The 24,071-nt window shown below is 40.7% G+C and overlaps 1 protein-coding gene across 3 annotated transcripts in view; it reads right to left on the bottom strand.

Moving 5' to 3' along the window:
* The window catches only part of GOLGA4 (golgin A4), a 125,473-nt gene that overhangs the window by 31,792 nt on the left and 69,610 nt on the right, over positions 1 to 24,071 (bottom strand). For all 3 annotated transcript variants that reach the window (XM_075826984.1, XM_075826985.1, XM_075826986.1), the window contains 4 exons: positions 22,702 to 22,880; positions 21,851 to 21,982; positions 14,630 to 14,785; positions 119 to 4,023 (listed from right to left, as the gene is read on the bottom strand). In XM_075826984.1, coding sequence (XP_075683099.1) covers positions 119 to 4,023; positions 14,630 to 14,785; positions 21,851 to 21,982; positions 22,702 to 22,880 — 4,372 coding nt within the window. The remainder of the gene's footprint in view (positions 1 to 118; positions 4,024 to 14,629; positions 14,786 to 21,850; positions 21,983 to 22,701; positions 22,881 to 24,071) is intronic.

The raw sequence follows: 24,071 nt of genomic DNA, 5'->3' as shown, positions 1-24,071 counted from the left end.
GAATAAAAATTATATAGTAAACTTGTAACATAAAAAAGGAAAAGACATGAAGTAACATATGTATAAACTATGGAAAATAAAAAATAAAAATGAAAACAATGACTTTTCAGAGACTTACTTGACTTTCTGATCAGCTTCTTCTAATAGTTCTTTCTTTAGAAAATCTAGTTCTTGATTATGTTCCCTCCGTAAAGTCCTCAAGTCCTTCTGCAGCTTAATTACTTCCTTACGGAATTTTTGTATCTCCCCTTCTGCTTCTTGAAGTTTTGTCTTTAACATATTCCCCTGAGATTGAATTTCATCAAAAAGTGCTTGGAGTTCTTCATAAGATTTTACTCGCTCTTCTAATTTTTCATTACAAGCTTTCAACTCTGAATCTTTCACAGCGAACTGTTCCTGTAGAGAAAGTAAAACCTCCTGATGTTTGGTAGACAGTTGTTCCAGTTTCAGCTCCTCTGCTTCCCTATTAGTTACCAGGGACAACTCTTTTTCGGTTATGATCCTTTCACTTTCGCTGAGCTTTTTCTCGATCGTCTCATTTAGGTCTTCCAGCTCTTTCAGTCTCTTTTCCCTTAGCACTAACTCATCTCTTATGCTAGATAACTCGCTGTCCTTGTGAAGGTGTTCATCTTGTAGAATTGCATATCTTTTCTCAAGTTCTTCTTTCTCCAGGTTCAAGCCTGCTTGTAATGCCTGGCCTTTGCCTTGGATTTCATCCCTTAGACTTTGCAGTTGGATTTCCAGATCTTGCTTAAATTTTTCTTTTTCTTCCAGCTGAGACATTAGCTGCTTCTTAACAGATGCAATTTTTTGTTCGGCTTTTTTCTTGAGCTCTGCGATTTTTTTGGTGCATTCACTTGTAAGTTGCTCTTCCAATGCTTTCAGAGCCTTATCTTTGCTTTCCGTTAGCTCTGTTTTTAGCTGTTCCCACTGAATTTGTTTTGTATTACAATCTTCTTTCAAGCTCGAGATTTCATTTTCTAGTTTGAGTACTTGCTGCTGTGATTCCATCGAGTGACTGTCCTTTTCTGAGGCAACATTTTGGATATGTGAAAGCTGTTCTACAAGTTGTCTTTTTTCAATACTCTGTTGTTGAATTTGTCGGTCTACCTCTTCCGTCAAGCACAGTTTATCTTTTGTTAATTTGGCTCTCTCTGCCTCCAATTCCTGAATTTTTGAATTCTGATGTTCAACATTGTTAGTTAACTCAAGCGCTAAGCTTTCTCTGTTGGCTTGATCCTTTCTTGTGTTGCTACGAAAATTTTCAAACTCTTCTTGGACCATCTTAATTTCCCCTTCCTTTTCGAGCAGTTGCTTATTACCGCTTTCAATATTTTCTTGTAAATTTTTGATTGTTTGGTGATTTTGGGCAAACCTGGATTCTGCTTTTTTCTTCCACTCATCTAACTTGTTTCTTAGTTTACCTGCTTCTTTCACAGCGGCAGCTTTTTCTTTATTCAGATCTTCAATACTTGATGTCAGGTCTTGGATTTGACGGAGTAATTGCTGCTGACTTTCATTGTACTGGGAATTAATAAAAGCTATAGCTTTCTCCTTTTCTTCTAAGGCCACACTGCTCTCAAGTTTTAACTTCAGTTCATTTACTTCAGTGTCTCTCTCTTTTAGTGCAGCAGTCAAAGATGTAACCGTATTAATATTTTCGGAGAGTTCTTTTTTCAACTGTGTAATGAAAGATTCTCTCTCAGCCACCACTTTTTGCTGGTTTCCTCCCTCTTTATGCAAGGCTTCCTTCTCTATGAAGAGAGTGTTCAGTTCTTCTTTTATAGCCAAGATGACATTTTCTTTTTCCAGTAATTGTTGGCTGCTTTGGGCCAAGGATGTATGTATGGTCTTGGATTCATTACTCAATTGATTAATTTGTGTTTCCAAATCTTGGTTTTTGCTCACGTGTTTTGAAATGGATTCCTTCAATCTACATGCTGCTTTCTCACAAACGTCAATCCTGAGCATCAATTTATTCATGTGATCATTGTATTTATTACTTAGTCCTAATGTTAATGACTCTAACATTGACACAGCCTCTTTGTAGCAATTTTCAAATTTCCGCTCCTGTTCAACTAGTATTTTGTTGCACCAAGCTTCCTTTTCTAGAAGCTTATCTGATAATGCTTTTGCAAGTGTAGAAGACTCATTACTGTGAGACATTTCAAGTGATTTAAATTTTTCTTCTGCTTTGCATAGTTTATTAAGTAAATCTTTAATTTCGCTCTTATTTGCATCAACCGACGTCTTTAGGTTATTAAGCTCGGTTTCAAGCAAGTTTTTATCGTTCACCAGTGACATGTACTCATTTTCTACTTTTTCAAGCTCCGATTTCAAATTACTCTCACTGTGGGTTAAAGACAGAACCTGAGCAGTCATCAGATTTAGCTTTTCCTGTATTTCATGTAAAGTGATATCCAAATTACTATTTTCTGCCTTTAGCACAATAATGTGTTTGTCCACTTCTTCCTTCTCTTTGCGGATGTTACTGAACAGCTGTTTAGTCTCGGTTATCTCTTGGTCTTTCTCCTGAAGTTCAACATCATGCTTTTCCTTCACTTCCTCCACGTGCTGGCTAAACTTTTTCTCCCAATCTTGTACAGTCTCCAGTAATTCTCTCTGGTGGGCCTCTTTGACACTGACAATTTGCTCTTTATGGTTCTGTTCCAGCTGAGACAATGCATCATTAATTCCAGTTGAACTTGCATGGGCCATCTCCAGCATTTTATCGTTGAATTGTTTTTCTTTATTGTCTAAATCAAATTGTTTCTTCTCCAATTCTTTTTTTAGTTTACTTTCCATCTCCGTATATTTTTTCTTGGAGGTCTCTTGCATTTCTTTAATCCTTTCCTTCATTCTTTCAATTTTGGTGTCTTGGCTTTGAGTTTTTGCTCGATGCTCTTCTTGTAGAGATTTTATTTTATTTTCTTTGGAAGACAAATTTTGGTTAAGCTGATTACTAAGCTGGTTATGAGTCTCTTTTAGCTTTTGCGTTTCAATTTCCTTATCAGCAGCAATTCTGTTCAGTTCTTCTACTTGATATTTATATTCATTTATCTTCTTCTCAGACTGCAATGTCAGATCATTAATATGTGTGGCCTGCTGATACATTTTTAGAGAAAGGCTTTGTACCTGCTCTTTATGAGAATCCAGCTCTGCAGTCAAAAGCTTCAATTTTGATTCTTGCTCTTCAACCAACTGTTTGAGATGGTTCCTCTCCTCGGCGATAAAACTTAACTTCTCTTGTATTTCTTTTAGCTTTGTGTTATAAGTCTCTGCATCCTCCTGTTCCTTCTTCTGATATGAACAATGCAGCTCATTTAGCCGGGTAGAAACGGATTTCAACTCCCCATCGGCCTTATCAACTCCATTTTTCAGTTGCTGCTTTTCAATCTGTAAATGTGCCATCTCCTTCTCTTTTCCATCTAGCAAGAGCTTCAAATGGTTAATTTCCTCCTTCAAACCTTTTTCTAACCCCTGAGTCATTATCTCCTTCTCTTTCTCAATAGCACCAATATGGTCTTGGTGCTGCTTCTGAAGCTCAACAATATGACCTTCATATTCTAGTTTTATTTTGACCATTTCATTTTCACATGCCAAAAGCTTCTGTTCGATTTCCTGACGTAGCTTGAGAGCTTCAGACAATTCAGATGAGAGGGCTTCCAGTTCTGTTTGCTTCACGTCTAATTTCTCCAATGTTTTTTCATTCATTTCTTCAATATGAGCCTGAAATGTACGATCCTTTTCTTTTAACCGTATATCAAATTCTTGTTGGCACTTCGCTTCTAATGCAGTGATCTCAGCTTCATGTTCACTTTTCAAACTTTCTAGCTTTAATTCCAAGGCTTTTTCATTCTCCTGAATACGGAGCTCAAGCTCTTGCTTGTGTTTCTCAATAATTGTAGTTATTTCTGCATTGTGCTTGTTCGCTTCACTTTCTAGCCGAGTTGATAATACTTCTGACTTTGTGTCACTATCCTGAGATGATTTAGCAAGGAAACTTTCCAACTCAAGAATTCTCTGTCAAAAGAAAATGGTATAAATAAAAGTTTTTGAAAACATGACATCAAAAACACAACATAGGGAAAATTAATACTCAAAAGTGAAACGGTCTAACCATTTATACAGTTGCAAGAAAAGGTTACTGCACCCATTGGAATTACCCGTATTTCTCCATTGATTACTAATAAAATGTGGTCTGATTATTATCTAAGTCACAATTATAGACAAACACAATCTAAGTAAACTAATAACGCACAAACCGTTGTACTGTTAATGTCTTTTATTGAGCACATTAAGTAAACATCCCTCAGTGCGGGGAAGTAAGTGAACCTTAATGACTTCAACAGCTAATTGGCAAAAGGTGTTTCAATTAAGGAGATGAGATTGGAAGTGTGGGTTTCACAGGTGCTTTGCCCATTAAATAAAGGAACGCAAATCCTGGTTACTAACAAATTTGTTTTGCCTAAAGATTGGTTAGTGTGAACCATGACTTGAGGCAAAGATGTGTTAGAGAGATGCATTAAGCTGTAAAAAGCTAAAAAAAGCATTGCTAAAGACCTGGGTGTACATCAGTACATGGTTAGACAAATTGTCTACAATGGAGAAAATTCAGGTCTGTTGCTACTCTACCTAGGAGTGGACATCCTTTTAAGATAACTCCAAGAGCACAACGGGAGACCTTAAAGGGGTGTGAAAGAACCCACAGGTAAGAGCAAAAAACCTATCGAAGACTCTACAAACTGCAAATATCTCTATTAGAAAGACACGGAACAAGAATGGTTCTCATGAAACTACAAGGAAGGGAGCCGCTGCCATCTCAAAATTAGTGAAGCTGAACAGTGAAAAATGGCACAAACCATCGGATATAGAGTAAATGTTGTAGTGATCTGCTCACCTGGTGATGTCGTGATAGGAGCACAACACCCCTGCAGATAGTGTCTTTGATAAGTGGATTTTCCAGGGAACTGCAGGCCACGGGTTGTGCCAGGTACAAAATTCTATGTCCGGTTAACAGAAATGATAGCAGTGTAGTGGGAAGTTCCCACTACCGGCACCCCTTCCTCAGGCAGTATCACAGAGAGATCTATCTCTGTGATACTACCTGAGGAAAGAGCCGGTCCGGCTCTGAAACGCGTCGCTTGTATCCATCAATTTTATTAAAGAACTTTCATCTATACAGTGTTTGCCTCCTTGCCATGCGACACTAATGCCTCATGAACAAGACCGTTGTGACACTCGGGCCGTTTTTGACGGCGTCCGAGTGTCACCCGATAGTCTTCACAGACCCACACACATTAGCGGCTGAATCGGGTCCGTGAAAAATTATCAGAGTCCCTGATCCGAGGAAAAGTAGAACAGGGAACAGGATAGAAAAGGGAACAGCGCCATACATAGGGCTCATTTTTGGGAACTTCCCACTACACTGCTGCCATCTCAAGTTTTTCTTTATCAACAATTTTTATTGGAATAGAAAACCGCAAATAAGACATCATACGATATTTCAAAACTTTGCACGCAGTGCAAGAAGTTCAGAGTACACAAATGTACAAGTACATAAAATCAAAGGAAGGAGGTATTCTCCCAAACATCAGAAAAAAAATAAGATAGAGGAAATAACATCAAATGGCAAATAACAGCACAATATCCATATTCAAAAGTAGTGCACTATGTAGGGAAACCAGTCCCAAAAACAAGAATGACAATTTTTTGGTGTTAATTCCAACACAAAATGACACAAACACAAGACAACAGTAGGAAGCACAAACAAAAGCACACAGAACTGGTGATAGGAACGTTCAATAGAGGCCAACCAACCAGAGAGGCAAGTCAGCACCACCCCGAAACTCCGACCAAACTGACCAATTTTGTGCAAAGATGTCAGATTTAACCCGATCAGCAGACAGCAAATCCTCCATAACCATAATCCTGTTCATTTCAGTTACCCATTCCTGCAAAGAAGGCACATGAATGGACTTCCAGTGACCTGGTATGATAGTTCGAGCTGCAGTCAAAAAATGCCAAAGGATACCCTTTTTGAGGTGTGAGAGTGATCCAGGAACCATGGAAAGCAAGCCAATAGAAGGAGATGTAGGAACTTCAGTGTCAAACAGCTTGTTTCCGAGGTCAAAAATGTTTCCCCAAAGGGGACGGAGCTTGGGGCAATCCCACCAAATGTGCAACATGGTTCCAGGAGCGTCCCCTCAACTCCAACAATCAGCAGACACATCAGGAAATATCTTATGCAGGAAGGAAGGACAACGGTACCATCTGGTAAGGATTTTATAATTTTTTTCCTGAGCAAAACAAGTCGTCGGCAATTCTTGAGCCAAGAAAAAGGAAGTCCCCCAATCCTCTTCAGAGTATTGAACCCCCATTTCCTCATCCCATGCTGTAGTGAACACCAATTGAGAAAAAGAATAGCTGGGGCGGAGAATCCCATGCAGATAGGACAGCATGTGAGAAGGAGCAGAAGTCAAGGACAGATAAGTTCTAAAGGAGTCTTATCCTGAAGCAACACAAAACAATCACCAACGGAAGAGAGATACGAACGTAGCTGGAAAATCGACCACCATATTGACCGTCTCCCCGGGAAGGACTCCGAGACAGCAGCAAGTGACAAAAAAGCACCATCGGACGTAAGGGTCTGAGCTAGGTATCCGCCTTCCTGTCTCCCCCAACACAGGAATGTGTCCACACACACCACTGGAGGGAAGGAAGGGTTATCAAAAAGAGGAGTCAAAGGACCCAGATGGTGAGCAAGGTCCAGGGCACCAATGATCCGCTTCCAGACCACAAGAAACTGACAATGCAAGAGAGGACATACCTTTCTCAATGCGCACCCATTGCTTACCTGCAGCCGAGCGGAACCAATCCACCAGTCTCATGAGGATCGCAGCTTGATGGTAACGTTTAAAGTCCGGTAAGCCCGCGCCCCCCTCCACCTTGGGCCTACTGAGGACAGAAAATCTAATCCGAGGCTTAGAAGAGCCCCATACAAATTTGGTTATGGCCCTATGCAAGGTCTTGAAGAAGGACGTAGGAACCACAATAGGGACAGTGAAATATATACAGAAAATTAGGCAATATATCCATATTAACAGCGTTAATACGCCCGAACCACGACATGCGCCTACCCCCATACGCCTCCAGCTCTCGCAAGGTACGCTGTAGGATAGGTGTATAGTTCAAGGTAAACAAGTCAGACAAATGTGTGGGAATATGTATCCCCAAGTATTTTAAAGGTGTAGATTGCCACTTAAACGGAAAAACCCGAGAGAGATGAGCAGCTAGAGGAACATCCAGAGATACATTCAACGCATCCGATTTAGAATGGACTTTAAAATTACTCAAGTGACCAAATTGCTCAAACTCTCCAGTCAAAGACGGCAAAGAAATCATAGGATTCGTAAGGTACACAAGAAGATCATCAGCGTACAGTGCTAACGTGTGATGCTGAGCACCAACACAAATGCCATTAATACTAGGATTATTCCGCAGTGCCACAGCCAGGTGTTCCACGAGCAACACATATAACAGAGGCGAAAGTGGACACCCCTGTCTCGTCCCATTTGTAATAGGCAAGGAGTCAGGCAAAAGACCATTAACTCGTATCCGAGCTGTAGGCCTGTGGTATTGTGCCATAATCCTATCTACCATTGCAGAGCCAAGTCCGACCTGAGTCAACACCCAGTGTACCCTATCAAAAGCCTTTTCGGCATCAACAGAAAGTAGACACATCTGTATCTTGCGTGTCTGACAAAATGATGTTAAAAGAAGGGTCTTGTTAGTATTATCCCGGGCTTCCCTACCACGCACAAACCCTACCTGATCATCCGTGACCAAGTTCGGCAATAATGGAGAGAGGTCAGAGGCAATCAATTTCGCAAAGTTTTTCACATCTACATTAATCAATGAGATGGGCCTAAAATTTGCGCATGTCGTGGGGTCTTTACCCGGTTTTGGTAGGAGGGTAATATGAGCCCCAAGAGACTGAGGCGCAAAGGGACAAGAGGAAGACACAGAGTTAAAGGACTCGAGGGAGTGAGTTGATCCTTAAGCGTCTTATAAAATCTATTGTTAAACCCATCAGGTACTGGACTTTTGCCCAAAGGAGAGTCCCCAATCGCCCGCAACACTTCAGAGTAAAAAAATTCTTCCTCAAGTCCAAAGGCGTCCCCAGCCTCCAAAGACGGCAATGCAGTGTCCTGTACACACTGATCAATTTTTTCACGCAACGCATCAGCTTGCATATCATGAAAATGACCTTTGAGGTTATACAAAGTAGAGTAATAATGCCGGAAACATTCAGTGATACCGACCGGGTCATGAACCTCGCCGCCAGTGGGAGACGCAATTTTAGGAATATATGATGCTTGCATACGGGGATGTAAAATCCTTGCGAAGGACCTGCCAAATTTATCCGCAAATTCGTATGAGTGTTTGTGCATCCGATCCCGAAATCTAGCATGTGATTGGTCTAGCAGACAATGCAAGGATTCTCGCGTTGTAGTAAGTTCAGAAAAAAACGGTGAAGGAGCACGCTTATGACTGGACTCCAACTCCCGTATCCGCTCAAGGAGCCGTGCAATAGCTACCCATTTTTCCCTCTTCAAGCGAGCCCCGTGCTGAATTAGGACACCTCTAACCACGCACTTCAATGCTTGCCACTGTAATGGTAACGGAGTAGAGTCATGAGCGTGCACAGCGAAGAAAGAGCGAAGCGTATCTTTAAAAGCGGACATACACACTGCATCCCGCAAGAGATTATCATTAATCTTCCAAGATTGAAAATTGGGCACCGAATCAGGGAAAGTAAGGGACAAAAAAAAAAAAACGGAGCATGATCCGACCAAAACATGGGGCCCACCTCAGAAGTAGGGTGCCAGGAAAGCAAATGGTGGCTAACGAGAAAAGCATCTAAGCGACTGTACATATTGTGTAACGGAAAGAAATAAGTATATTCTCGTACCTGAGGATGAAGAATACGCCACACATCAATCAATTGCATAGAGTGCATCTTAGTCTTCAATGCCGCCAAGTGTGTTTTAGGAACAGCAGACCTGCCCGAGGAGGTATCAAGTCTAGAATCAAATGTCAAATTAAAGTCACCTCCCACAAGTAAAACAGCCTCCGAAAACTACTCTAATTTCCTGAGAAATACTCAGCATACCCGAGCCTGATCCTGATTGGGAAGATAAAAGTTAGCCAACGTGAAAATCTTATTCCTAATGGACAGCTTAAGAAAGACAAACCGACCACCTGGGTCAACCAGGACATCAATGGTCTTATTTGAAAGCGATTTGTGTATACCAATACTAGCCCCTTTGGACTTGGCTTCCGGGTTGGCACTGTGAAACCAAACCGGATAATACCGATTTGTGAACTGTGGTGTATGGCCCACCTGAAAATTCGTTTCTTGCAGGAACAAGATATGAACCCGCTCTTTGTGCATGTGATACAGTACCTGTGAGCATTTTTCAGAGACATTAAACCCTCTAACATTAAAGGTACATACTTTCAACTGTGCCATCTCACCGTACTCAGGATAAGCAAGCCATTACTGTGTACTAATGCAACAAAGACAAGACAAACAGGGAAGGGATAACACGACAACAAAGACAAACAAAACGACAACAAAGACAAACAAAACGGGTGAAATGATCACCCACTCCCTGATCTAATCAAGGAGAAACAATCCAAATACAGTAAACACCGGATACAACCAGTGAGTCCCTAAGAGGAGAAGTGTCAGAACAAGGTCTAGCCCCCGCCCCGCACCCCCAACCCAGCAATAATAGAAAACATAGCTGAATTGATAAAGAAATAAATGAAAAAATAAAAAAATAAAAGTAAAGGAAATCAAGGGACGTGAAGTTAGGTCAAAAGATCAATGACCGAAAGCATATAGTATAAGGCACATGACATGGTCAGGAACAGAAAGAAAACCCCAAAAAAGAACCACCCTAAATGCAGTTATTGACAGCATAAATGGACATTTAGGCAAATAAAATAATGAAAAACACATTCACTTGGAATTACGTCTGACAGCCCAACAGGACCAATTAACCAACAAGAAATGGCAAAAATTCCAGGAAGGAGTATCCACCTAGAATAAAAAGAAAATAAACAGGCGACAGTTCCATCATGTGAACATGGAAGCAGCAAATAACAGCCTCACTGGGCGGAGGCAAAAATAAAGTTCCATCAGTAGACCGCAGAGTAGACGTCAGGAAGGAATCACAGTGGATCAGCATCACGACCACCATTACGCCTCATAGGAGATGCAGGTGAGCGACCACGCCTGCGTGATCGTGGACGTGGAGGTGGCTGAGGAACGCAAGGCCATTCAGGTATGGAGACTCGAGGCAAATGGAGCAGCACAAAAATGCGAGATATCCCCGGGGTCTCGAACAATCAAAAACCCTCCATCCCTGCGAACCTGTAACTGAAAGGGGTGACCCCACGAGTAAGAAATCTCATGCTCTCTTGGCAAATCCAGCAAAGGACGCAGCACTCTTTGCTTGTCTAAAGTCATCCTAGAAAAATCAGACAGGATTTGAATCTTGACACCCTTCAAGAACACTTTGCCTTTATCACTGGCCTTCCGCATAATCTGTTCTTTGAAAGCAAAGAAATGAACACGGCATAGAACATCTCTAGGTCTGTCAGGATCCGGATTACGAGGACCAAGAGTCCTGTGAGCTCTATCTAACTCCAGAGGATCACCAGCGCCCTGCTCCAGTAAGGAATTAAACAAGGACTGTAAAACGGGTAGGAGTTGCCCAGGAGAAACATCCTCAGGAATGCCCCGAAGTCGAATATTGTCACGACGGTTCCGGTTTTCATGATCCTCCGATAAATTAAAGAGCATATGAATCTGATGGGAGTGTTGATCCAAACGATCCGCATGTGAACCCTGCTGCACTGAGACAGATGAGATATCTCCTTCCATACGTTGCACTTGATCAGACAAGTGAGAGAGATTGGCAGTGAGAGATTGAATCTCTGATTTATAAGTGGTCTCCAAGCGGTTAATATAACGCTCCATGTCCTGTTTAGTAGGCAAAGCAGACAACTGTTGCCTCAATCCCTGTAAATCATCCCCTGGTGCGGTTAAATTGTGAGAGGTGACCAGCTGTATCCCTGGAAGAGATGGAAGGCAATAATGCAGGCCCCGGTATAGAAGAGGAGGAAGAAGGGGAGACCCGGCCGCCATGACAGGCACCACGTGGCGATCGTTCCACAGCAGGTGGCGCCATGACAGTCCCAGGAGAACTCAGCTCGTCCCCGGCCAGCAAGGAAGGAAACTGTCCCACAGGAATAGGAAAGGGTACAATCGGTACCTGAAGCAGCAGCGGTGGCCGTAGATGCAATCCCCTCAGAAAGCGGAGTCCCGCCGCCATCTCCCCTCCAGCGGCACCAACTTGGAAGGCGCTCCAACAGCAACGTCCATGAGGAAACGCTGAATGGAGCCGGCTGCTGACATCTGCCTCGTGCAATAAGGAGTCCCAGAGGTGGCCTTGGATTTCCTGACCATCAGGTAGGTAAATTTCAGTCTATTAATGTGCTAATGCTCGAGTTAGGGAAGTGCAGGAACGGAGCTCTCAAGCAGCACGTTTGGTCAGCGCCATGTCCAAACCACGCCCCCCCACCTCAAGTTTTCCCAAGACCACTGGATGTGCCACAATACTTCTGAAAAAAAGCTCTTTAGACCAATGCGACAAAAGTGGAACTTTTTAGCACAAATGCACAAAGCTATGCTTGGAAGAAAAAGGAACACTGCACATCAACACCAAAACCTCATACCAACTGTGAAGCATGGTAGAGGGAGCATATTGGTTTGGGACTACTTTTCTGCCTAAGGGCCTGGACACCTTGCGATCATTGAGTGAACAATAAATTCAAAGGTGTCTCAAAACATTTTATAGGAGAATGTAGGGGCAGCACTACAGTACATAACCTAAAGTTGAAGCAACGTTGGGTAATGCAACAAGATAATGACCTAAAGAATGCTTGAAAAGAGAAGATTTGTGTTTTGAAACAGCCAAATGAGAGTCCTGACCTTAAATGGTCACTAACTTTTCAACAAACTTTGCATAAAACAATAGTACAAGCAAATACAGGAAACTTTGTAATATATATTATTAGAGAAATATGCCTGTTTCTCCACTTATCAGGCATCTTTTCTCACCCTCCCACCTCTAATTGTTAAAGAGGATCTGTCACTAGTTTAGTACTGCTCAATCTCCTAGGCGCTGTCACACTGATGAGTGAAAATTGTGCCACAAAACCTTGTTTTAAAAGTTATGAGCTTATTTCTAAATATGTAAATGAGGCTATACTAGACAAGTGGGTGTCAACACCAGCAATTCTCCTGAGGTGGAGCTACCTCACAGCCTCTGATGCTTTCCTATCAGCATGAAGCTGCTTCACACAGTGTGAGAGACTGAGGCTGGAGGGAACAGACTCCACTTCAAATAGCCATATCTCTGCCTGTGGACCACAGATTCTAATTCTAGCTGTGAAACAACCGGAGGTACACCAGTTGAAAACACAGTCGGGAATGGAAGCTGTATACTATATGATCACGCTGTTTTGCTGGGCTGGGAAGAGGAGAACTGTATGACGCTGATTGGTCAGCGTCATACAGAAAACATTGCACCGCCCAGAGTGAAAAGAAAGAGTAACCTCACATTTGGCAAGTATAGCCAAATTAGTATATATATATATATATATATATATATATATATATATATATATATTTATTTTTTTTTTATTATTTTTTTTTTTTAAAACCACATAACTTTGTAAATAATAAGTGTTTTTAAAAACAACAATTACACTGTAGTTGTCAGCATCATATCACCTATTCGATTAGTTAGGGGATAGGGCATTAATAAACTAGTGACAGATCCTCTTTAACTCGCTCTGAATTTACTGCTTTGATCATCTTCTCAAGAGTACATGGGCTATCAGCTCACTGAGGGATCAGATTACAGCTGCCTATAAAAGTCTATGGAGAGGGGAGGAGGAGGGGGAGGGGGAGGGAGCAGAGGCAGAGAGAAACACAAAGATGCTGCTGTAGCTTCCTAGTAAGTACTATTTTTATATCTCCCCCCAGTGCTGGATTCACAGATGCACTGCTCATTAGTACTGTATGATGTCCTCAAGGTTGCTGCAACTTCTATATATGTAATAGAGATAGGAGAGCAGGATTCTCCTCTTCTCTATGTGTGCTGTGTTTAGAAGACATGATCGCATTTAGGCTCCACCTACTAGCTGAGACAACAGATAATTGGAGATAGAGCTAGCGGAGGGGCAAATTGCCAAAAAATGCATAATAAAAAAAGTAATATAATGGCAAGAAATAGTGTTCTTCCTCTTGTACACATATAAGAGCTTATACAGAAAAGTCACCTGAAAGGTTAGGTACGCTTTAACGCTGATCTGAAGACGGTTGTGCATGGAAGTTATTCCAGAAAGGTTGATGAACTGAAACATTTGAAGGGAGAAATGGTCCAATTCCTCCCTTAACAGTGTACAAATATTATTTGCAGCTACAGTAAACATATGGCGGAGTTGATTGCTGATGAAGTGGGATCATCAGGGGGATTAAATTCAAGGGTTCACATCCTTTTTTTCCCTGCACTGTGGATGTTTCCTCAACATGCTCAATGAACATACATGAACAGTACAACTGTTTGTGTGTTAGTTTAGTTAGATGGTGTGTCTAGAATTGTGACTTACATAACAATCAGATCCCATTTTATTAATAATTAATGCAGAAATCCAGGTAATACCAAAGGCGTTCACTTACTTTTTCTTGCAACTGTATGGTAAACTGTGTAGAAGATTGTTTTAAAAGTGATCAATCGCTTTTACATTTGAGGTAGTCTGTCACATTTTACATGTGAATGGACGTGTTCAAAATGAGCAAAACATATGTCTATTAAACTCTAATTATCAAGTGCTCCAGTGTTAGATATACTGTCAAATTATGAGATACCAACTAGTTCTAAATTATACATAACCCTGACCCTGGTCAAGCACCTTTTATTTTGTTTGAACCCCGGTAGCATTTTTCCTGCATGGAAAGGGTCTACCAGCTTGGTAGAAAGCAAAAATATATCCTATAGTCTATAGGGTTCCATTATTGGAGTTTGCATACAGGGTTTCTGACAGGTCTCCTTTAAATTAGAATTACGTTTTTTGAGTTTGACAAGCCATCACATGGGTATTTTCAAATAACCTCTTCAGGAAGGAGTTTGCATATTTACTATAATAGGATAGGATGAAATGCTATTGAAGCAATTTGCTATAAATAGGTCACTCCAGCTTAAATAGCGAGAAAGCACTAAACATTTAATTTTATTTTTTTTGCAGTATTGGTTGCTTTATTACATTTTAGCACTTCTACATAAGGAAGGAGGCTGCTTTGTAAAAGCACAAGTAAAAAAAAAAAAGCTCACCAGAAGGGTTTTCCTATTGTAAATTAAAAGTGGACTTCGAGGTACCAGAACACTTGTGTGAACAGTCAGAGGTTCATATAATTCACAGTACAATCCTATATTTAGTTCCGATCAGTTTGACTAAAAATTGAAAATTTACAAGCACTAACACTTACCGTTCTACATTCTTCAAGCTCTTGCTGCATTTCTTGAAGCTGGTTTTCAGTTTGTGCTTGAATGGCTTTCTTCTGAAGTTCAATCTCTTCTAAAGCAAGTAATGCTTGCTGTTCTTTTTCTTGCATAATATTCAAATGATCATCCTGGCCTTTTGTCTGTGATGGAATGCAAAATTGTACTGCAGTTAATCAAAATAGTTATTACTTAGCATGTAATAAAGTCCAGTGCAACTCAAGTGACTCTAGATACATACATACATATATATATATATATCTATACACATACATATACATACATACATACTAGTCCTGAATGAATTAGAATATTAAAAAGTAAATTTTTCTGTAATTTAATTCGAAAAGTGAAATATATTCTAATATATATATATATATATATATATATATATATATATATATATATATATATATATATATATATATATATATATATATATATATATATATATATATATATATATATGTATATATATAAATCTTGCATTTCATTCGGAAATCAAGGTCCCAGAGTCTGGAGGAAGAGTGGAGAGGCAACAATCCAAGTTGCTTGCGGTCCAGTGTGAAGTTTCCACAGTCAGTGATGGTTTGGGGAGCCGTGTCATCTGCTGGTGTTGGTCCACTGTGTTATATCAAGTCCAGAGTCAATATAGCCATCTACCAGGAAATTTTAGAGCACTTCATGCGTCCCTCCTCTGACAAGCTTTATGGAGATGCAGATTTAATTTTCCAGCAGGACTTGGCACCTGCCCACACTGCCAAAAGTGCCAATACCTGGTTTAATAATCACAGTATCACTGCGCTTGATTGGCCAGCAAACTCGCCTGACAAACCTCATAGAGAATCTACGGTGTATTGTGAAGAGGAAGATGAGAGACACCAGACCCAACAATGCAGACGAGCTGAAGGCCACTATCAAAGCAACCTGGGCTTCCATAACACCTCAGCAGTGCCACAGGCTGATCACCTCGATGCCATGCCGCATTGATGCAGTAATTCATGCAAAAGGAGCCCTGACCAAGTATTGAGTGCATATACTGTACATACTTTTCAGTAGGCCAACATTTCGGTATTAACATTTTTTTAAAATTGGGCTTATATAAAATATTAAAATTTTCGGAGCCACAAAATTTTGGGCTTTCATTAACTGTTATCCATAATCTTCAATATTAAAAGAAAAAAATGCTGGAAATAGATCACTCTGTGTAATGATTTCAAAGCAGACTGGTGTTTCAAGATGTGCTGTTCAAGTTCTTTTGAAGAAGCACAAAGAAACAAACAAGGTTGAGGACCATAGACGCAATGATCAGCCAAGGAAACTTACTGCGGAAGAACAAAGGCACATCATGTTTGCTTCCCCTGTAAATTTGGAAGATGTCCAGCAGTGCCGTTAGCATCAAAAAGCCATACCTTCAACCTGGAAACAAGGCCAAGCGACTCAACTATACACGAAAACATAGGAACTGGGGTGCAGAAAAATGGCAGTAGGTGTTCTGGACTGAGGAGTCAAAACTTGAAATATTTGGCTGTAACAGAAGGCAGTTTGTTCACCAAAGGTCTGGAGAGATGTACAATAATGAGTGTCTGCAGGCAACACTGAAGCATGGTGGAGGGTCCTTGCAAGTTTGGGGCTGCATTTCAGCAAATTGATTAATGGTGTCCTCAATGCTGAGAAATACAGGCAGATACTTATCCATCATGCAATATCATTAGGGAGGCTTCTGATTGGCTCCAAATGGACAACAAACCCCAAAACGCAGCGTCAGGTAGCCACGCGCAGATTATTTCCATTGGATGGGGATAAACTGCACGCAGAAAAGTGGCTGCTTTTACGGCAAATCAGTGGCAACAACCCGAGGGTCATTCTCAGATTTCTGCTGCAGATTTTCGGTCAATTCTACATTGGATCTTTCCTCTGAAAAAACGAGTGTGTACATAAAAAGCACATGTATTGACATGGGTTGCTTTGGCCTTTTTTTGGTGCGCAAGTGGTGCAACTTTGTATTATACGGGGGAGGGGGGATTTATTAACATTTCAAAGTTAGTTTCCTGGTGCAGAAAAATCATAAAACGGCACAAAAGTCGCAATTTGCGGGAAAAATTGTGGCTTGTGCATTTCCACCACGCACGTAACTTTTCTATAAAAAGTGGGTAGGATTTAGCAAAAAACAACCTGCCAAAATCACTATAACTTACGTTAGAATCGGGTATAAAGTATAGCACAAAGCTACAAACACTCATAGCTGGCGTAGGTTTGCTTTTGTGGCACACGGCTGACCAGAAAATCACCTAATTTGTTAAAAGGCACGCACTTCTTAATAAATTAGCCACATTTTGCTCCACATTTCTTAATATTAAGACTAGCGTATCAAACGGCAGTCTTAACCCCTTGCGTACCTTTGACGTAATAGTACGTCGCTGGCCACTTATGCCAGCGTACCTTCGACGTACTATTACGGCGCAGGAATAAACTGTCACTATGTGAAATCACATAGTGACAGAACAGCGGCGGCAGCTGTCATTGACAGCTAACCGTCTCTGCTACCGGCCTGGGGACCAATTAGCAGTCCCCAATGCCGGCGATTGCTGTGATTGGTCAGTCTCTGAAGACTGACCAATCACAGCCGTCTGTGACGTCGTCTGCAGGAGAAAGCTCCTGTCACTTTCTCTGATCTCCTCATTTCTGTGAGATACGTGAGGAGATCAGAGAAAGCGGTGTAAAAAAAAACAAACACTTTTTATTAACCCCTTCCCGAAAATGGGCGTATAGTAACGCCCTGAGAATGAAGCGGGCACAGGAGCTGTGCTCGCTCCATCTTCATCGGATGTCGGCTGTAATATACAGCCGACATCCCACTGCAACTACAGCGATCACTGTCCTCTCCGATCGCTGTAGTTTAACCCCTTAAATGCCGCTGTCAATAGCGACAGCGGCATTTAAGTGATTGATACAGAGGGAGGGGGCTCCCTCTGCACCCCATTGCCCCCCCCGCGAAAAATCGCGGGGTTCTGATGGTTGCAATGGCAACCAGGAAGCCTAGCAACGGCTTCCTGGTTGCCAGGTACGGGACCCTATTAGGTCCTGCCCAAGGCAGGACGTAATAGGCTCAACTGTCAGTTGTAAAGTGACAGTTACAATACACTGCACTACATCAGTACATAGAGAAGTAGTGCAGTGTATTGTACAGGGGATCAGAAGATCAGATCTTCCAGTCCCCTAGTATGTGTAAAATAAAAAGTGAAAAAAAAGTAAAAAAAAAGTTTTCGATAAATAAATAAATACAAGTTTTACGTAATAAAAACAATAATCGCCTTGTTTCCCTGATCAAGCCCTTTATAATTAGAAAAAAAATGAAAAAAAAAGACAAAAACTAGACATAATAGGTATCGCCGCGTTCGTATCGGCCTGACCTAAAAAAATATCATATTATTTATCCCGCACGGTGAACACCGTAAAAAAAATACCATAAAAAACAATGGCAGAATTTCCTTTTTTGGTCACGTTGTTTCCAAAAAAATGGAATAAAAAGTGATCAAAAAGTCGCGCGTAGCCAAACATGGTACCAATAAAAACGACAGTGTGTCACGCAAAAAATGTATGTACTCCGCACAGATTACATATGCCCCCACATTATAAACTGAAACACCAGTAAAACACTAAACAAAACTACTACCAAGCAAAATCTGCGCTCCAAAAGCCAAATGGCGCTCCTTCTGGGCCTGGCAGTGTGCCCAAACAGCGGTTTATGACCACATATGGGGTATTACCGTACTCTGGAGAACTGCTTAACAATTTATGGGGCGTATGTCTCCAGTGGTACAAGCTGGGCCCAACACATTGGGCACTGAAATAGCATATATGTGGAAAATGTCAATTTTCAATCTGCAACATCCACTGTGCACTAATTTCTGCAAAACCTTTGGGGGTCAAAATGCTCACTACACTTCTAGATGAATTCCTTGAGGGGTGTAGTTTCCTAAATGGGGTCACTTCTCGGGAGTTTTCACTGTACTCGTACCTCAGCGCAATGCAACATGGCGTCAAAAACAAATTTTGTAAAATCTCCACTCCAAAAACGAAATTTCACTTTTTCCGTTTAGACTCTTGCCGTATGTCCAAATAGCCGTTTACAACCACATATGGGGTATTTCCGTAATCAGGAGAAATTGTGTAACAAATTTTGGGGTGTCTTTTCTCCTGTATTCCTTGTGGAAATGAAAAATTCTGAGCTAAAGCTACAGGTTATATTTCACGGACCAATTCTAATAAAATCTATAAAACACCTGAGGGCTCAAAATGCTCACTACACCTCTAATTTAATTCTTTCAGGGGTATAGTCTCCAAATTGGGATCACATCTGGGGAATTTCTACTGTACTGGTACTTCAGGGACTCGCGACATGGCCCCCAGAAACCAATTCAGCAAAATCTGAGCTGCAAAATCCAAATGGTGCTCCGTCCCTTCTGAGCCCTGCCATGGGTCCAAACAGCAGTTTATTACCACATATGGGGTATTTCCGTAATCAGGAGAAATTGCTTTACAAATGTTGAGGTGCTTTTTCTCCTTTATTCCTTATAAAAATTAGAAAATTCTGTGTTTTTTCCAAAAAAAAGTCTCTTTTCATCTTCACAGACTAATTCCAATAAATTCAGCAAAAAACCTGTGGGGTCAAAATGATAACTATACCACTAGAAAAATTCCTTGAGGGGTATAGTTTCCAAAATGGGGTCACTTTTGGGGGGATTCCACTGTTTAGGTCCCTCCAGGGCGTTGCAAACGTGACACGGCACTGAAAACCATTCCAGTAAAATCAGAGCTCCAAAATCCAAATGGCGCTCCCTCCCTTCTGAGCCCTGCTGTGGGTCCAAACAGCAGTTTATTACCACATATGGGGTATTTCCGTAATCGCGAGAAATTGCTTTACAAATGTTGGGGTGCTTTCTCTCCTTTATTTCTTGCAAAAATTAGAAATTTTTACGTTTTTCCAGAAAAAAAGTAGATTTTCATTTTCACAGACTAACTCCAGAAAATATAGCAAAATACCTGTGGGGTCAAAATGCTAACTATACCCCTAGATAAATTCCCTGAGGTGTGTAGTTTAAAAAATGGGGGTCACTTTCGGGGGTTTCCACTGTTTTGGCACCACAAGACCTCTTCAAACCTGACATGGTGCCTAAAATATATTCTGAAAAAAGGAGGCCCCAAAATCCAAGAGGTGCTCCTTTGCTTCTGAGGCCTGTGTTTCAGTCCATTAGCGCACTAGGGCCACATGTGGGATATTTCTAAAAACTGCAGAATCTGGGCAATAAATATTGAGTTGCGTTTCTCAGGTAAAACCTTCTGTGGTACAGAAGAAAATGTATTACATATGAATTTTGTAAAAAAAAATGAAATTTGAAAATTTCAGCTCTACTTTCCTTCAATTCCTGTAAAACGCCTAAAGAGTTGAAACACTTTCTGAATGCTGTTTTAGATACTTTGAGGGGTGCAGTTTTCAAAATGGGGTGTTTTATGGGGGTTTCTAATATATAGGGCACTCAAAACCACTTCAGAACTGAACTCGTCCCTGAAAAAATCGCTTTTTGAAATTTTCTTAAAAATATGAGAAATTGCTGCTAAAGTTCTAAGCCTTGTGAGGTCATAGAAAAATAAAAGAATGTTCAAAAAACGATGCAAACATAAAGTAGACATATGGGGGATGTTAATTGGTAACTATTTTGTGTGGTATTACCATCTGTTTTACAAGCAGATACATTTAAAATGGGAAAAATCATAATTTCTTCATATTTTCGCTAAATGTTGGTGTTTTTCACAAATAAGGAATGAATTTATCGACCAAATTTTTGCACTAAACTAAAGTCCAATGTGTCACGAGAAAACAATCTCAGAATCAATTGGATAGGTAAAAGCATTCCGGAGTTATTACCACATAAAGTGATACATGTCAGATTTGAAAAAATGGGTCTGGTCCTCAAGGCCAAAATGAGCTGGGTACTCAAGGGGTTAATAAATCTCCCCCTATGTTTTTCAATTCCTCTTCATTTTCAAGATCTGTTTGCGGTTAGCAAATAGACCTCTGGTTGCTAATAAGAATGTTTCTAAGACCTGACCTGATAATATGCGTACAGATTATGTTAAGTGTATGAAAGTCATTCAACTGTGTGAGAGGCATATTTTCTGGACAGGTTTTCAGCTTCTGGTTGTCCACAAGGGTGTTTCTATTCACTGACAAAGCATACATTTTGAAAATGGAGAGGAATTGAAACAAAGAATATTGCAAAGATTCACAACATAGACACACACACACACACATATATATATATATATATACATACACACACACACACACACACACACACACACACAATGCTTATGCTTTAGGCTGGGTTCACACGACCTATTTTCAGGCGTAAACGAGGCGTATTATGCCTCGTTTTACGTCTGAAAATAGGGCTACAATACATCGGCAAACATCTGCCCATTCATTTGAATGGGTTTGCCGACGTATTGTGCAGACGACCTGTAATTTACGCGTCGTCGTTTGACAGCTGTCAAACGACGACGCGTAAATGGACTGCCTCGGCAAAGAAGTGCAGGGCACTTCTTTGCCACGTAATTTGAGCTGCTCTTCATTGAACTCAATGAAGAGCAGCTCAAGATATACGAGCGTCTCAGACGGCTCGCAAAATGCGAGGAGGAGCATTTACGTGTGAAACGAGGCAGCTGTTAACAGTCTGTCTTTTCACACGTAAATGCCTCTCATTGTGTGAACATACCCTTACTTTCATAAAACCAGAAAAGTCTATTGCTAGTCTGACATTTTATTTCTTAGGTGTGAGCTGCTTGGTTGCATTGCAGTTCTGCTCCATTTAAGCACAACTTTTAACAATGATTCCAGCTAACCTTTAACATGTACAGGAGATCATAAATCTACCTACTCTCTATATGATGATGTCTGAGCCTCTGGCTGCTGCTCCTTATTTGCCCCCAATCACTTCTAATACATTACACCGCTGCCGTGCTCGTCAAGACTGGCCCACTTTTATACCTTGTGCAAGCCCAGCGGGCAGTCAGCATGGAGTGCTGTATGCCAATAGTGCAAAGATAAAATGATTAGAAAGCTGCTAAAGTTATGTAACTGCCACAGACATAATACGGTAACAAGTAGTTATCTGATCCGAATTAAAAATAAAACTGTGACTTACAAAAGCCTTTTTTAACTTTTCTTGATACTCCTGTTCCAACACACTTAGAGTTTCCTTGTGTTCCTGCTCTTTATTCTTTAAGGCTTCAACATGTAATTTTTCCATCTCATGAATACGCTCATCAGAGTTTTTCTATAAGACATAAATATGGGAAATTTTATCAAATGTTACCTCAAGTGGGAGTATTACAAATAAAAGATGGCATTTGTAAGGGTCTACTTTTTTATTTTTCCAGAAACCGTGCCATTCCGGATTATGGGTTGTGGGTCTGGTATTCCCGTAACGGAAGCGGAGCTACAGTACCAGACACAGCCCATGGATGGTACTGTTTTTGCAAATACATAACCATTTTTCTAATCTTATCTATAGACGAGAAAGAAAAAAAAATGCCCGGCGCACCTCGTGAATCATCTCTTGTTTAAAGTGACAAAGGGTCGGGGGTAAGCGGTTGTGCTTACCTTGTGGTGTTGTGCTAGGAGCACAACACCCAGAAGTGCCTGTATGGTCTCAATGGACTGCAGCTGGTAAATCCGTGCAGGGGCTGTCAGGGCTCCCTCAGTAGATCGAGATAAATGGAGAAAAAAAGTGGATAAAATTCTCCAGAGCTGTCCAAATGTTGTGGAATTGAAGGATTCAATCCAAGGCAAGTATTTTAAATAAGATATAAGTTTAATGGATAAGAATGCTACGCGTTATGAGATCGGACCGATCTCTTCATCAGGCAAAGAAACATACATGCTTTGGATTGAATCCTTAAATTCCACAACATTTGGACAGCAATGGAGAATTTTATCCACTTTTTTCTCCATTTATTTTTCTAATCTTGTAAAATTCAGTGAAGAAATCTTTACCTTCATAATATCCACCACCTCTTGCTTGACACGACTAAGTTCCTTTTGGATTTTTACGCGCTCCTCCTCACTGGCCTCCTCTATGGCTTTAATGTGTTCTTCCATTTCTTGCTTTCCTTTTCTGTGGGCCTCCTCTGTGCTCTGTGAGGCGCTTACAGTTTTCTCTAATTGTTCAAACGCTAATATGGGAATAAAATCCAAATTACTTCAGCATCAAGTAAACAGGGTTCATATCAAGTGACATCAAACCATTTATATACAGAAGTGGTTAAATTAATAAAATCATAGCTTTTCTAACAGTACATAATTGCGGACAATACACTTTACGGTGTATGGCTGTTAGACAAAGAGCACAATTTGATATTTTACTTTGGAGGAGTTTCTTCACAAGTTTACAAGGGTATGAGACAAAAGCTCAACAAAACAAACATTTCTATAATACACCAACTGTATCAAAAGTTTCCCTCACCGCAAAATCAAATTTTCAAAAACCACAAATCTCTGTTATTTTGTTCTGAGATATGAAGGTAGATTAGGCCAGTACTAGGCCTACTGCATGCGTTACGTGCTTACTGCAAATTTTCTGTCTGGATTTTCTGGAGCGTATTGTATTACAGTAGTAGCAAAGTGGCTGAGATTTGAAAAAAATCTCATCCACAAGCGGTGAAAATAAATCTGGAGAAAAGACGTACAGAAATTGACCTACTGTGCGGATTCTGAATTTGCAGCAGGTCAATTTGTGTTGCAAAAACGTGGCAGATTTTCTGCACCGAAAACCCAAATGGAAATGCTGCAGCCAATATGCAATGTGTGCAGGGTGCCATAAACTCTCATATCAACTGCAAGAAGATTCTGTAGAGGGATGATATGAAGAGGTGGCTCACTATGTTGGCACAGACCTAATATGTCAAGGCAGCATATTCACATCGGCATTGAAGGCCCATTTCACATCACATTCGGTAGATCCATTCACTTATACGCCTTTTTTTTATCAAAGGGAAGACCAGGTCTTTTGCACAAGGGAGAAGAGTAAAATTGCTTAAGGAAATATTAAGAAACATTTCCCCTTTCCCTTGTGCTGGGATCGCGAGAGCGTGATATGAGAGGGGCTAAAACAGGGGACACCATGATGGAATTTATTGAAGTTAATGGGTTCAGTCGACGGATGCAGCTTTTCCATTTTTTTTTTATTGGTTTTTTTTTCTCCTGACACAGCAGAACGGAAAACCGAACGCACGTGTGAACTCAACCGTGCATAAAAATTACCATCAACATAATCAATATATTTTCAATATACTCCGGAGCAGGCGAGAAAATACCCAAACCTTCAATACCTGAAACTGGTCAAAAAAAGCTTTATCAATACCGTA

Source organism: Rhinoderma darwinii, chromosome 5 (assembly GCF_050947455.1).
Source record: "Rhinoderma darwinii isolate aRhiDar2 chromosome 5, aRhiDar2.hap1, whole genome shotgun sequence".
Lineage (NCBI taxonomy): Eukaryota > Metazoa > Chordata > Amphibia > Anura > Rhinodermatidae > Rhinoderma > Rhinoderma darwinii.
Note: the sequence above shows the minus strand (reverse complement) of the source record. Positions and strands in the feature narration are given on the sequence as shown.